Raw genomic sequence first — 15,005 nt, forward strand, 5'->3', positions numbered from 1 at the left:
GCCATTCATGCATCTTTAGCAAGCACGCCAGGTTACTTCATTTGTCAAATTTCAAGCAAGAAGTTTGCTCAAAGTTTTAGGATTGACATGCGTCAGTAATAGCGGTAATCAGCTTAGTTTGGTCGGCTACTAAATTTTCTAGACGAATCTGGGGGAAAATCGGTTCATCTGAACTCATCCCCCTATGCCCTGGTTTTGTATGAGGAGAAGACATCCTAGGATCATCCGATAGTCACCGAAGACTAGTATAGTAGCCAATTTCACTATGGCTGAGAAATATTGCTGCAAAGGAAGATTTTCTTGGTTCACAAAAATTTGATCAGGACTTTGAAATATAAGACATTCAGAACCAAAATGTGCAAAACTTTCTACAATATCTAGACAATATATACTTGGCAATGAATGCATAAGCAAACAAACCAGTATTGGGCGCAAGGATACCATAGTATTCGAGCAATCGGGTACCTTATTCTTAATAAGGTAGGCAATTTGGCTAAGGGAGGTTGGCCCAATAACCTGAGCGTTTGGATTTGCCACGGTGGTGTTCCCGAAACGAGTTTACATTGGTGGCCTGCACTCTGATGGTATCTCTGTGCAATTGCTTTACTATCCATCCAGTTTTCCTTCTAGTACACTGTTGACAAGAGCAAGTTGATGGAGACATCGATCATTTTAGTGCCACAAAATATCTGAAAAGAACAAACACTATCATTTTAGTGCCACAAGTCCACAATACATGAAAAGAACCAACACTATCGTTTCAGTGCCATAAAACATCTCAAAAGAATCAAGAACAAAGTAAGGAAAAACAAGATTGGCATGCTGATGAATACCTTCTCAATATTTGGATTAAAACAAACTGTAATTAGAATGTGGATATACGGGTATAGGAAGACTTCTCTAAAATATGTATAAACCAGCAAAGCAAGGTAACAATGAATTGTTATAGGTCATGGTTCCATTGTTGCTTCACAAACATCCTCCTAAACTCTTTCAGCTCACAAGAAAATGTGCTGCAATTCAATTTGCAAAATACATTACATGAAACTGTCCCACCATTCAATGCAATGGCCTTTAATGTAGGAAGTAGTTATATGGACTGGTTTAGATGCCTGAATCAGTACTTTTGGTGGCTCCAAGAACATATGTTGCAACTTGCAATGCAATTAGCAAACACGGCATCAGAATATCTGATATACCACAAGTACCTCAGGAATTCCACATTCCTATGTCCTTTATGTACAATACTGTGTGGCTTTCATGTCCAACTGTAAGCCTGTTCTAATCTGCACTCAACATGCAATGGATGTGCATCCGTTGCAGGAATTTAAAAAGGGTTTGTTTACTTCTGTCATATTGTATTGTAACACAGTGATCTTTTCATCATCTACATGGCTGAACCAAAACTATCTCCCTTCACATGCTATTACGATTTTGTTCTAATTTATAAGGGAAGAAAAGGATATTATACAAAGAAACATGGCATAAGAAAACAGAGGTACTTGCATATTACCCAAAAAAAACTCATTATACATGCTCAGCGGAAAATGTTTCTGAAGAATCTGAATTAAGCAGCCTTTCTGCTTCGTCATTAGCCTCAGCTTGTATACGCCATTGCTAAATAAGTATTAGAAGCAATTGTTAGTCCTTATGAAACATTTCTGTTGAATGTAAGCTGATGAACATAGGATATACTTGCCTCTTCAAGACTATCAATCTCCATTAGTTGCTGTATTTGTTCTGATATCCTTTCCTGGAATCAGGAGACTGATTATTAGTAATCATACTTCATCCACATGATGCATAAATAGGATAGCTAAATAACTTGAACTTACTGCACTGCTTGCTGCTTCAGCAACAATAACATCTGAGTCCATCTCAACTTCAATTTCAATCATAGAACACAACTGCAGTGGTATATCCAACATTTCACTATTTAGCTATAATAAACGTGAGTTATACATACCATATACAAAATTGCTCTATTACTTTTGCATAACTTTCCATCAGCTCAATCTTTGCCAGGAGTGTACTTTCCAAGCTTTCAAGTACCCTCTTCACTCTACCTCGACGAGCACTGGAAATAAGTTTGATCAAAACTTCATTATTTTCAAAAAGAAAAAAAATCTGTAGTAGAACAAGTTCTAACAAACAACCATGTTATATACTTATATTTGTGAATAGATAAAGTTAAACTAGAACAATAAAATAAACTGGTGGAACTGTATGAAATTACCGATATGATGGTTCGCCTACTGCTAATATCTTGTTCTCTAGTTGAGACATTCTTGCCAGCATCCACACCTTTGAAAATAAATTTAGGAGTTTAGGAGTTCATGATTTTCAGGACTTTACTTTTAGCAGAAAATAAACTAATTAGAGATTACAGATTTTAACCTCCTTTTCGGAAAGTTGTTTCAGATCCTTTAGACGAGTCTGAAGCATGTCGTACTGAGATAAAAGTTGCTGCCGAACAGCAATTATATCTACTGTCTTTTGTGGAAGCTGAAAATAACATCGGATTTAGGTCAGAGAGAATATAATGGACAACGTAGCTTCTAACCAAAAACTCACAAAACATGTCAGCAAATGTATGTGGTATAATTTTGTCGAAAGATAATAAGATATTGTCTAAAATATGAATATTTGGATATATAAAAAATATGAGTAAACATGTGAAAAAAATACTTTTATAAAATGCACAATGATAATGTTGGATAAGTCTTTGTGGTCCTTGGTCGTGATTCCTCTTTTTGCTTTTGGGTAGTTTGATTCCTCTTTTTGCTTTTGGGTAGTTTCACCTTTTCAGGACAGCATCTACCCTTTAGCATATTTTTCAGTTGCTAGGACAGCTGCGGTTAGTAGGACAGCTGCGGTTAGCATCTCCTTTATGCCTCCTTTATGCTTTATTCAGTTTGGATGCCCTCTAGGACGGCATCCCATTCAAATTTCGAATTTTTAGACTAGGAGGGTGCAGCAATAGGCTAGCAGCCAGCTATGGCTATATATATGTATCCAACCTCCCTCGGGTAGATATGGCTTTTGTGTTTTGTGAATGAAGAAAACCAAAAAATTGCCCCATCTCGAGTGCCATCCTCTTCTCAATGAGAGTAACCATTGAAATTCTAACATCTGGTATCAGAGCCACACTTTCCTGTAGGCTAAACATCTCTTGTTCCACCCCTTTCCAAGCTCAGTTGAGCTCTCAGCCAGCAGCAGCAGCAGCACCGGTTGCTCCTCTTTCCCCTTTCCCTTCCCCCTCTCCACGCAGCAGTCCCCCGGAGGTGCGCCATGTCCGACGCTCGGTCTCGGCGTTCGGTCGCCTCGAGCACTCGGCGTCAGCAAGACACCGAGCTCGCCGCAGCAGAAGAGCGTAGGCGAGCAACGGCTCAGACCGCTGCAGCAGCAGCGAGGGCGGCCAGACTGGCGGCAGCGGAGTTAGCAGCAGCCAGGGCGGAGGCGGAGGCGGAGGCGGAGGCGGCGGAAGATGCGGCACGTGCGGCGGAGGTAGAGGTTGAGACCTTGCGCAGCAGCATCAACGGCTTCATCGCCGGCGACATCACCGCCGACAGGGAGCTTGAGGAGCTGGCAAGAGGAAGGGCACGGGAGCGGGCAAAGCGGTGGGCAGCAGCCCACCTCCATGGCGGCGGCGGCGGCCCAAGGGACCGCGCGCCCGCCGACGGGAACCCAGACGGGCGCGAGCGTGCCGGCGGCAGCCCGGAGCCCGCACGCGGCCCTCGCAGGCAGCGCGGCTCTCTCTCCCCTGACCGGTGCCATGGTCACCACGGCGTCCAGACGGTGGTCAGGGACTTTGGTCCCGGCGGTGGGTGGCCTACCCTTACCAAAACCAACTACATCGAGTGGGCCGCGGTGATGAGGGTGAGGCTCCAGGTGCGGCACATGTGGGAGGCAGTCCGGTACGGCGACGTCGACTACGACGAGGATCGGCGGGCACTGGATGCCCTCATCGCTGCAGTCCCGCCCGAGATGCAGTTCTCGCTTTCCCAGAAGCGGACTGCCAAGGAGGCCTGGGACGCCATCGCTGCGGCACGCATCGGCAGCGACCGCGCCCGCAAGTCCACACTGCAGGCACTCCGCAAGGAGTGGGAGAACCTGGCCTTCAAGCCAGGTGAGGATGTTGATGACTTTGCTCTCCGTCTCAACACTCTCTTGCAGAAAATGGTGCAGTACGGCGACGACACCTACGACGAGGAGAGAGCTGTCGAGAAGCTCTTCCGCTGCGTCCTTGAGAAGTACAGGCAGATTGCTCGCTCGATCGAATCTCTGCTGGACCTCTCCACGATGTTGATCGAGGAGGCGTTAGGTCGCCTCAAGGTCGTCGATGGTGATGAGCCACAACATCTCTCGGGGCCCATCACCATTGGCGGGAAGCTCCATCTCACTCGGGAGCAGTGGGAGGCCTCTCAGGGTGACGGGAGGAAGGGGGAGTCATCTTCCCCGACAGGTGGCCGTAAGCCGCGCAAGGCGCGGGGAGGTGTCCAGCTACGGTGGGCGCGAAGACGTGCCGAGGGTGGCGCCCGCAGAGGCGCCCAGGGCGTTGCCACCGGCAACCACAAGCCGGCACGAGACGACGCCTGCCGCAACTGTGGCAAGCTTGGCCATTGGGCCAAAGACTGTCGACAGCCACGACGCGGCCAAGCCCACGTCGCACGGGTGGAGGAGGAAGAGCCGGCTCTGCTCCTGGCTCACGCAAGCATCGAGCTACCTCCAGCGGCACCGGCTGCAGCGGCTTTCCTCCACCTTGATGAGCCGAAGGTACTCGTCTCCCTCTGCAACGGCTCCAGCAACGACAAGGCTGATGGGTGGTACCTCGACACCGGCGCCACCCATCACATGACCGGCTGACGGGAGTTCTTCACCGAGTTCGACTCCAGCGTCCGAGGCTCCGTCAAGTTCGGGGACGCCTCCGGCGTGGAGATCAAGGGTGTTGGCTTCGTCACCTTCACCGCCAAGTCCGGTGAGCACAGGCTGCTCACCGGAGTCTACTACATCCCCGCGTTGAGGAATTCTATCATCAGCGTGGGACAGCTAGATGAGAACGGCTCACGCGTGTTGGTCGAGGACGGACTCATGAGGATTTGGGATCGCCGTCGTCGCCTTCTTGCCAAGGTAACCAGAGGCACTAATCGACTCTACATCCTCATCGCGCAGGTCGCACAACCAGTTTGCCTCGCCGCTCGTCGGGACGACGAGGCGTGGCAGTGGCACGAGCGCTTCGGGCACCTCCACTTCGAGGCCCTGAAGCAACTCAGTGCCAAGGAGATGGTGCGAGGCATGCCATGCCTTGACCACGTGGAGCAGCTCTGCGACGTCTGCATGGTGACGAAGCAGCGGCGGCTCCCCTTTCCCCAGCAGACGAGCTTCCGAGCCAAGGAGCGGCTCGAGCTCGTGCACGGGGACTTGTGTGGCCCAGTGACACCGGCCACACCAGGAGGACGACGTTACTTCCTGCTGCTCGTTGACGACCTCTCCCGCTACATGTGGGTGATGGTCCTCGGCAGCAAGGGAGAGGCTGTGGACGCCATCAGGCATGCGCCATCAGGGAGAGCTGGGGGAGTAGGCAACTCTTCTTCACCGAGCATGTCTACCCCAGTCCCCGAATCTCCACCGACTTCGACACCAACACACCCTCGGGCCACGACTTCGACTACGACGATCTCTTCGTCGACACCACCCCAACCAGTGACTCCACATGCTCCAGCACCAACAGCCACTCCTCCAAGCACGTCTACTCCGACGCCAGCTCGTGTTGAGCGTAGCCCGGTGGAGTTCGCTACTCCGCTCTCCCACGACAGGGAGCGCATCGACGCGTACCACGACAGCGAGCAGCTACGGTACCGTACGATGGAGGATCTTCTCGGCGACCAGCCGGTGCCGGGACTGGTGCCTCGCGACCTAGAGGCGCAGTTGCACCTTGCGTGCGACGACGGTGAGCCTCAGTCTTTTGCAGAGGCCGAGAAACACGCGGCATGGCGTGCCGCGATGCAGTCGGAGATGGACGCGGTTCAGGAGAACCGCACCTGGGAGCTTGCTGACCTCCCTCGTGGTCACCGCGCAATCACCCTTAAGTGGGTGTTCAAGCTAAAGAGGGATGAAGCCGGAGCCATCGTCAAGCACAAGGCTCACTTGGTGGCACGCGGTTTCGTGCAGCAGGAGGGGATCGACTACGACGATGCCTTCGCTCCCGTGGCACGGATGGAGTCCGTGCGACTCCTTGCGCTGGCTGCTCAGGAAGGCTGGGGCGTCCATCACATGGACGTCAAGTCGGCGTTTCTGAACGGCGACTTGAAGGAGGTCTACGTGCACCAGCCGCCGGGATTTGTGATCCCCGGCAAGGAGGGCAAGGTGCTACGCCTGCACAAGGCCCTCTACGGCTTGCAGCAGGCACCAAGGGCGTGGAATGCCATGTTGGATTCCACGCTCAAGGGGATGGGCTTCGAGCAAAGCCCGCACGAGGCGGCCATCTACCGGCGGGGCAATGGAGGAAATGCCTTGCTGGTGGGTGTCTACGTCGACGACTTGGTGATCACCGGCACCAAGGATGCGGAGGTCGCGGCGTTCAAGGAGGAGATGAAGGCCACCTTCCAGATGAGTGATCTGGGGCCTCTCTCCTTCTACCTGGGGATCGAAGTGCACCAGGACGACTCTGGGATCACACTTCGACAGACCGCCTACGCCAAGCGCGTCGTTGAGCTGGCTGGGCTCACCGATTGCAACCCAGCTCTCACTCCGATGGAGGAGAGACTGAAGCTGAGCCGCGACAGCACGGCGGAGGAGGTGGATGCTACACAGTACCAGCGTCTTGTGGGGAGCCTTCGCTACCTCACCCACACACGGCCGGACTTGGCCTTCTCCGTCGGCTACGTCAGTTGGTTCATGCAGCGACCGACGACGGAGCACCAGCAGGCTGTGAAGAGGATCATCCGCTACGTTGCGGGGACTCTCGACCACGGTCTCTACTACCCGAGGTGTCCTGGCAAGGCACACTTCGTCGGGTACAGCGACAGCGAACACGCCGGCAACATCGACACCAGCAAGAGCACGAGCGGATTCTCTTCTTCCTCGGCAAGTGCCTCGTTAGCTAGCAGTCGGTCAAGCAGCAGGTGGTGGCCCTGTCCAGCTGCGAGGCCGAGTACATGGCGGCCTCCGCCGCTTCGACCCAGGCGCTCTGGCTTGCTCGACTGCTTAGTGATCTCCTCGGCAGAGACACAGGAACGGTGGAGCTCAGGGTGGATAGCAAGTCCGCTCTGGCCCTGGCAAAGAACCCCGTTTTTCACGAACGGAGCAAGCACATCCGGGTGAGGTACCACTTCATCCGAAGCTACTTGGAGGAAGGGAGCATCAAGGCGATCTACATCAACACCAAGGACCAGCTTGCGGACTTGCTCACCAAGCCTCTTGGGAGGATCAAGTTCCTCGAGCTCTGCTCCAGGATCAGGATGGCCCAACTTCCCCACAAGACGGCGCACAAGACTTAGGGGGAGAATGTTGGATAAGTCTTTGTGGTCCTTGGTCGTGATTCCTCTTTTTGCTTTTGGGTAGTTTGATTCCTCTTTTTGCTTTTGGGTAGTTTCACCTTTTCAGGACAGCATCTACCCTTTAGCATATTTTTCAGTTGCTAGGACAGCTGCGGTTAGTAGGACAGCAGCAGTTAGCATCTCCTTTATGCCTCCTTTATGCTTTATTCAGTTTGGATGCCCTCTAGGACAGCATCCCATTCAAATTTCGAATTTTTAGACTAGGAGGGTGCAGCAATAGGCTAGCAGCCAGCTATGGCTATATATATGTATCCAACCTCCCTCGGGTAGGTATGGCTTTTGTGTTTTGTGAATGAAGAAAACCAGAAAATTGCCCCATCCCGAGTGCCATCCTCTTCTCAATGAAAGTAACCATTGAAATTCTAACAGATAAAATTTTGTGGTCAAAGTGCATCTTGTTGGCTTTGCAAATTTGAAAATAGCATGTCATTTTAACTATGGAAGTATAAGGCGCTAGGTTTCTCTAAAAAAGTACTGATAAAAAAATATTTTTGAAATTATAGTCCCTCTTATCCAATATATAAGACATTTTAGATTTCTCAACTCTTACCAAAAATATTTTTTAGGAACTTTTGTCTCTTTTCTTCCTGATTTGCCATTGCTATATAAATGCTAGTACTCTCATCAATATTTTTTGTAGATAATGGATAGAAATCCAGCCTCTATATCCACAATTGGATATACACAGCCAAGTCTTTCCATTGGGAGTATGATTGAAGGGAAACAAAGTAAATTAGATACTCTAGCTATGTAATGGCATGCCATAGGGTAAGCTTGATCGAACAAGGAAGCAAAACAGAGCAGGCTATAGACAGTTGCTTGCATGATCTATTGTTGGTACAAGACTCCAGCACCATACGTTGGTATTACATGACCCTATTAGCATTCCGACTACCTGCCCATAGTTTTCAAGTTTCCTCCTAGTGAAGAATGCTAATCCTTGAGTTTACATACCTTTCGAATCTCTGGCAGGATCACTTGATTTAGTGTTGTTCCAACAGCAGCTGATGCTAAAGCAGTTGCTGTAATAAATCTAGGGAGGCTTGGGTCGATGAATGCAGAAGCAGCATCTCCAGAGGCAAGAAGAGCAAGAGCACCGACCAACAAATATGGATTAAAGACGAATGGTCCCTCGTTCTTTGATGGAGCTCTTAGCAATCTTGAGACTTGTCTGTTGATGTGATTGGTGAGAGACATGGGTTCTCCTGGTCTAAACCCTTGTGAGCGTGCAGAAATCTTAAGGGGACCCATTTCACGATAAACATTTGATGGGGCAGCCAAGGAAATGGTCACTCTTTCTCCTTCTTGAGCAGGCAGTTCTACAGTCTGTGTAGCAAATCTATGGGTACGGGCTGTTCCTGAAGGTGTGCGAATCTGCAAAATAAATAACTTACAATTTACATGAATATGGCTCATGTTCTGAACAACATTGTCAACAGATTATAAGAACTGTGTGATACCACAAAAAATAGATTCAGCTGAATTTCGTGGTGGAATGTTTTGTTGGAGCACTCTAGAGGAAAATTTGGATAGCCAATCCCTGGCCTAACTATCTTAAGGGGGGAGTGAGAAATGACAGAGAAATGTTGGTGATCAAATTTAGCATTAATGGATTGAACGATATTTGGAAAGAAACACATGAAGAATTCTCAATGACTGTTTGGTCCTAAGTCAACAGTTGCCAAATATTCAAACTAAAATGTGAATGTGTTGACCTCAGTTAGCAAGTGTTCGACTTGTTCCCAGAATTTTGGCAAAATACTATACATGCTGCTAATGTGGGGCCAAGGTTCAAACCAAACACGTGATAACGCTTGGTCATTTTTGGAGTTTTCCACAGATTTTGTGAAAATATATCATGTTTACTTTCAAAAAACTTCTATGAAAAAACACTTCTGCCTCACATGGTGCATGAGGAAGCATCTTCTTGGTTGCCAAAACCTGAAGCATCGTACTTTTAAACTCTGGGAAATTTGGAAAAAGTAAAACAAAATATTTTTTTAAGGAAAGCAACTGCAATCACAAGGAGTTCTGACCCTAATCACATATGGATACACTGCTTGGCGTGATGGCATCTGGTAGTGCAGGAATAACCTCTAAGATGATAAACATGTCCATGTGTGTAATTCCCTTCTACCATTGATGAACAAGCAGTTATCCTACTTGTCATAAAGAGGAACATTTTTTTACCTCAATTTTTGAACAGAAAACAGGGAGAGTTTTACCTTTTAGTTCTATTATATACATCTAATTTAATGTGAGGCATCTTCATATCTTGATATCCATCAAGAGCAACGATGATTTATTCAAAAATTTGAAAAGTAAAGATCTTTGAAATAAATGATGGCACAGGTTAAGATCTATTATGCAGTTTTTGAAAGGGAAACTACCACAATAGAGTGCACAGCAGCTGGAAGACCGTCTTTTATCACATTTATAAATCGCAATGCCTTGTCCAAAGTTGAAATGTCCATGCTGCGTTCGGCAGGAGGAGATCCTTAGAGAAGTAATATTAGAAGCAGTGTCATATATGGAACCATTGAGAAAATAATAGAGGTGTGCAAAAATATCTTCTGATATAACAAATGAAAACAAAATCAATCAAGTTACTTCAGATAAACTACAAAATAGTACAAAGTTGCATAATCATTGGAATGTAATAAACCATTTCTGTGGGAGAGTTATACTAAAGGACAATGTGTGCCTATCAAACACTAAAATAAATTATGTATAAATCTTTTTGAAATCACAGAAACCCAATATCTGCAGAGTAATACCTAAGCACTGTGGATAAGCAGTTTATAGACCTATACAATAGCCAATCGTACCAATGGATCTAAAGGAAACATTAGAAAGTATAAGTCCAACGATGAGATCACAGACATGGCTAATTATGTTGTCAAAGCTAACTGATATATCAATTATTTTAATTGTTCTAATGTTTACTTTTTAGATTTTACTCCCTCCATCCCATATTAAGTGCAGTTATGGATTTCCATGTCCAACGTTTGATTGTCCGTCTTATTTGAAATTTTTTTACGATTAGTATTTTTGTTGTTATTAGATGATAAAATATGAATAGTACTTTATGCGTGACTTATTTTTATTTTTTTCATAATTTTTTTAAATAAGATAGGATGTCAAACGTTAGACACGGAAACTCACAACTGCACTTATGGAACGGAGGGAGTATCTTCTAAGTTCTAGCAAAATAAGTTAGTACTGGAGTCCCTCCACAGTTAATGGCAGGAGACCTGTTTTACAAGAACATTGCTCCAAAAGTTACTAGAAACAACACTATAATCCATAGCTACAAATATAAGCAAAAAAAAAAAGAATAAGATCATGGCATAGCATTGACAGTTTACAACTCCAAGCAACTGCTCCAAGAACTAACCTAACTTCTTCAGACTCGATGCTCGTGATATCTCCAGAAAATAGTTCGTACTGATATCGGCACTTTGAACAAGAAACAGTCTGTAAAGTAATAAAATAATGCTAAGATTTCCATTACAGCATTAAAAATAATCTATATTTTCCTAAGATGTCATCTCTAAAAATTTGCTCAAACTGTAAAATTTTATTTCATAAATCGCATCATGCGAGCTAAGTGAGTAGCTTAAACAATTAGATTAGAGGTACAAGATACTTGTACAGCATCAAACCTGAGTTCCATGCTGGGGCTGTGCAACTGCGACTGCTACCATGCAGCTTGGACAGCGAATAATCATCCCAAATGGGACCTGTAACAAGTAAAATCTATCATTTAGAAGTGTAGTGACATTCATTCAGGGCCGGCCCTGGCCCTATGCAGCCGAGGCGACCGCCGGGGGCACATGATGGTGGGGGGCCCATGATGATAGGGGGCCAACACCTAATACTAGTAGTCTAGTACCTCATCCGATGTTGAGATCAATGATTTTTATTCAGAATTAAAGGTGTTGCAAGTGAGTTTGCCAGATTCTTTGATGTCCGCGTCTGAGATTCTGAAGTTTGTTATGGATGCAGATTGCTATCCAAATGTTTTTGTTGCCTATCGAATTCTCTTAACTCTACCTGTGAAACTATTTGAGATCAACTATGTCGCAAGAAAGGTTAAATGGCTTGGCTATATGCTCACTCGAGAAGGATATCTTGGACACTACTGATCTTAATACCGTTCTTGATGATTTTGCATCAAGAAATGCCCGAAGAAGTATCTTTTCATGGGAAGCAATGGATATGATGGGGTTCTATTCTTCATTAAGTTAATGAATAATGATATTAGTTCCAAGTTACAAATATATTGTTATTTTGGTCGACTTTATTTCTTGATAATTACCAAACATGCTAAATTTAATATATGGATGTATTTGTTTTTGTTTTGCAAGTAAAATTAGTGTCTATATATATCATAAAATTTTATATATAGCTTAGAGGGCCCATCGTGATGAGTTCACCTAGGGCCCTCAAAATCATAGGACCGGCCCTGCATTCACTCACTGTGTTTTCCTTTAGAAGTGTCTCAAGTTTTCTCTACATCAAATATACTTCCATTCAACAAGACACTCTTATGTAAATTTTTTAAATTGAAGTATGATGCACCAGAATTATCAATACTTTGAGACAGGATCAGAACCATAAGGATTGTTGCCAGGCTTGTGGATATTAATGGGACCAGATTATTCAAAGTTATATGTTACATCAAACCAAAAAGGGAGTTTCGTTGGAGGGGCACTGATATTGTTATGGCAAGACTATCCTTGTTGGGACCTTTTGCACTAATTGTTTTGATAATAAATAGGATTTCCGTAGATGAACTGATTGTACTTACCTATCTCCAGAAATCTACGTTTAGTACTATTCCTCTGCAAATTCGGTTCTAGTTAGAATTAAGCTTGAATTCCCTTGGACAAATGAAACCAGTAATTGGACAAATGATGAGGTACAGGTAGGTGACAAATCATGTTTGCAGATCAGGGTTTTAAAGCAAGAATAAAAAGCTTCTGAAACTAAACCATCATTTGTCAAATGCCACTAAAACATCCAAACATCATGCATGCAAACCAAACAGCAAAGCACCATACACATCGTCAGACATGCTAGTCTGCGACGCCAAAGCTCACCTCCTCTGCCGAAGAAATGCCTGCGCGAGATACATAATCGATTATCCTAAGAGCATCAGAAACACGCAGAGCAGCTGCCAATCGCTGGACAAGCAATGCGTATGTCCGCACGTCTGGCCTCGCCCACCTCCAGGCCCCAGCTGCAAGCCGGCACTCCACACCACAGCGACTCAGTACGCTCAATCCAAAACATAATTCACTACATTACGTGATAAAAAAAAAGTGTAAGGAGTGATACGATGCCCTCACCTCGTGCGAAGCCGGATCGCATCGCCTCGAACACCGAGAGCGCTAGCTCCACGTTGCCCCGGTCAAGCGCCGCCGCGACGATCGCGTTACAGTCGGACGCGTCCAGACCGCCCGTGCCTCCCGCGGACTCCGCGACAATGTCCAGCGCCTCGCCGGCGTCCGCGGCGCCGGCGACACGCCTGAGCAAGTCGGCGTCGAGGGAGGTGGCCCCCGACGCTTCTGGCTCGCTTGCGCCGCCCGCGGAGCTGGCCCTCCGCAAGGAGCAAGAGCCGGAGGACGGAGGGGAGGAGCAGAGGGGGAAGAAGGAGGAACCGATGCTGGTGGCCGAGGCGGCGCGCCCGAGCGGCGGGGAGCTGATGGGGCGCGGCAGACGGTGGGCACTCGCTGATGAGGGGGAGAGGAGGGCGAGCGCCATGGCCGACGCGCGTCGTCTCACGGGCAAACCGTCGAGCACATGTCGGGCACCTGGTGTGGATTAGGCGCGGGTGGCGGAGAGCGTGGGAGGCGGACGTTTAGCCGACCTGGCGGCCACCTGTGGACTGTGGTCTGCCGTCTGCGTCTGAGAGCAAGTGAGCAACTTTAGGCTGTGTTTAGTTCAGCGTCTAGTTTGAATTTTGGTTGAAATTAAAGATAATGTGACTGAAAAGTTGTGTGTATATGACAGATTGATGTGATGGAAAAGGACTGAAGTTTGGATCTAAACTGAAAGTCTAGTTTGGATTTTGGTTGAAATTGGAGATGATGTGACTACTGATCCAACCTTCCGTCCTTTTCCATCATATCAACCTGTCATACACACACAACTTTTCAGTCACATCATCTCCAATTTCAACCAAAATCCAAACTAGGCGCTGAACTAAACACAGCCTTAACTAATTGCTATACTTAGGAGAGGAGCAGGATCGGACGTCCGGTCCCAGTCCAAACACCGGGCAGTCAGGGCCGGTCTTGACTTTTCAGGGTCCCGGTGTGAAACTAAATATAGAGGCCCTTATCATACTATGTAATAATAATTAGTATATACATATAATTTATATATAAATTATTGCGTAAATATTAAAATTGTATTAAAAAATATTTATATAGAAAACATTATAGTACATGTTACCTCAATAAATTTGTGCCTCCGTCGGTTTGTCCAATTATCGGAACAACTAAATTAACCTAACATAGGACCATACATCAATACACAGCAAAAACCAACACACGAGATTACATGTTAACAAATAAAATCACAATGTTACAAAAATTTCAATTTTTCATTTGGCGATGGAAAATTAGCAATGATGTATTGGTGTTACACTCACCTTAATAGAATGCTTGTTGCTTGATCACTGATCAGACAAATACAGTATTCAGATTCAGTGACCCCCGTCGGCGGTCGGCCCATCCTTCTCGAGTAGTCCTCGTCAAGACATCCAGTACTCTAGGGGCTAGGGCAGCCGGTGGCAAGCATCAAGCCATCAAGCAAGCAAGCAGCGGCTGCCGCCGTGCCCGTGCAGCGCCTGGCCGGTAGCACCTACACCTGACGCAAAGCCTGACTCCTGAGCACCTCGTGTCCTCGTCGATCGTTGGCAGTCGGCTGGTCCTCGAGTCCTCGTGCGGATTGCGGAACGAGCGGTGCGCGGTGGGCGTGAGGAGAAGAGAGGAGACGACGTGGGCGGCAGGCAGCGCCAATCTCGCGAGTCGCGTATTCGGCGTCTGTTCGCCTTCGCCCTAACATCGCATCGTCTGTTGGGCCAGGCCTGATTCCTCGGACGCGCCGCGCCGCGCCGGAGGGGGGGGGAGGGGGGTTGGGTTTGTTGGTGCGGGGCCCCTGCGATTTGGGGGCCTAGAGCGACCGCACCGCTCGCCCCCCTCCAGGGCCGGCCCTGCGGGCAGTGTTTTACCACATGAAAAAAAATGTTTAAGATGTTTCACCAATCAGTAAACAATGTTTCAAAGAAAATATTTCAAATGTTCCATTACTCGATGAAAAATGTTTCATCACTTTACAAATTTTGTTTCACCAAAGATGCAATATAAAAAACAACTTATTGCAACACTGAAATGCTGTTGTGTGCGACAACAAAGAAAATACAGCATGCATTGT

The 15,005-nt window shown here is 46.9% G+C and overlaps 1 protein-coding gene across 2 annotated transcripts; it reads right to left on the reverse strand.

The window, feature by feature from the left end:
- Positions 1–407: 407 nt before the first annotated feature.
- LOC127782234 (uncharacterized) lies at positions 408–13,463 on the reverse strand. 2 transcript variants are annotated; one of them, XM_052309336.1, is made up of 13 exons: positions 12,914–13,463; positions 12,665–12,804; positions 11,225–11,302; positions 10,957–11,036; positions 9,950–10,034; positions 8,514–8,948; positions 2,398–2,505; positions 2,237–2,304; positions 1,990–2,077; positions 1,836–1,907; positions 1,700–1,753; positions 1,514–1,617; positions 408–689 (listed from the first exon to the last, which is right to left on the reverse strand). In XM_052309336.1, exons 1-12 carry the CDS (start codon positions 13,326–13,328, stop codon positions 1,528–1,530), a joined length of 1,713 nt encoding a protein of 570 aa, XP_052165296.1. In that variant the 5' UTR covers positions 13,329–13,463; the 3' UTR covers positions 408–689; positions 1,514–1,527. The 2 variants fall into 2 exon arrangements, with proteins under 2 accessions (XP_052165296.1, XP_052165298.1); XM_052309338.1 differs by having other exon boundaries at positions 8,514–8,933; positions 12,914–13,461.
- Between the last annotated feature and the right edge of the window lie 1,542 nt (positions 13,464–15,005).

The sequence above is a fragment of the Oryza glaberrima genome, chromosome 8 (genome assembly GCF_000147395.1).
Source record: "Oryza glaberrima chromosome 8, OglaRS2, whole genome shotgun sequence".
NCBI lineage: Eukaryota > Viridiplantae > Streptophyta > Magnoliopsida > Poales > Poaceae > Oryza > Oryza glaberrima.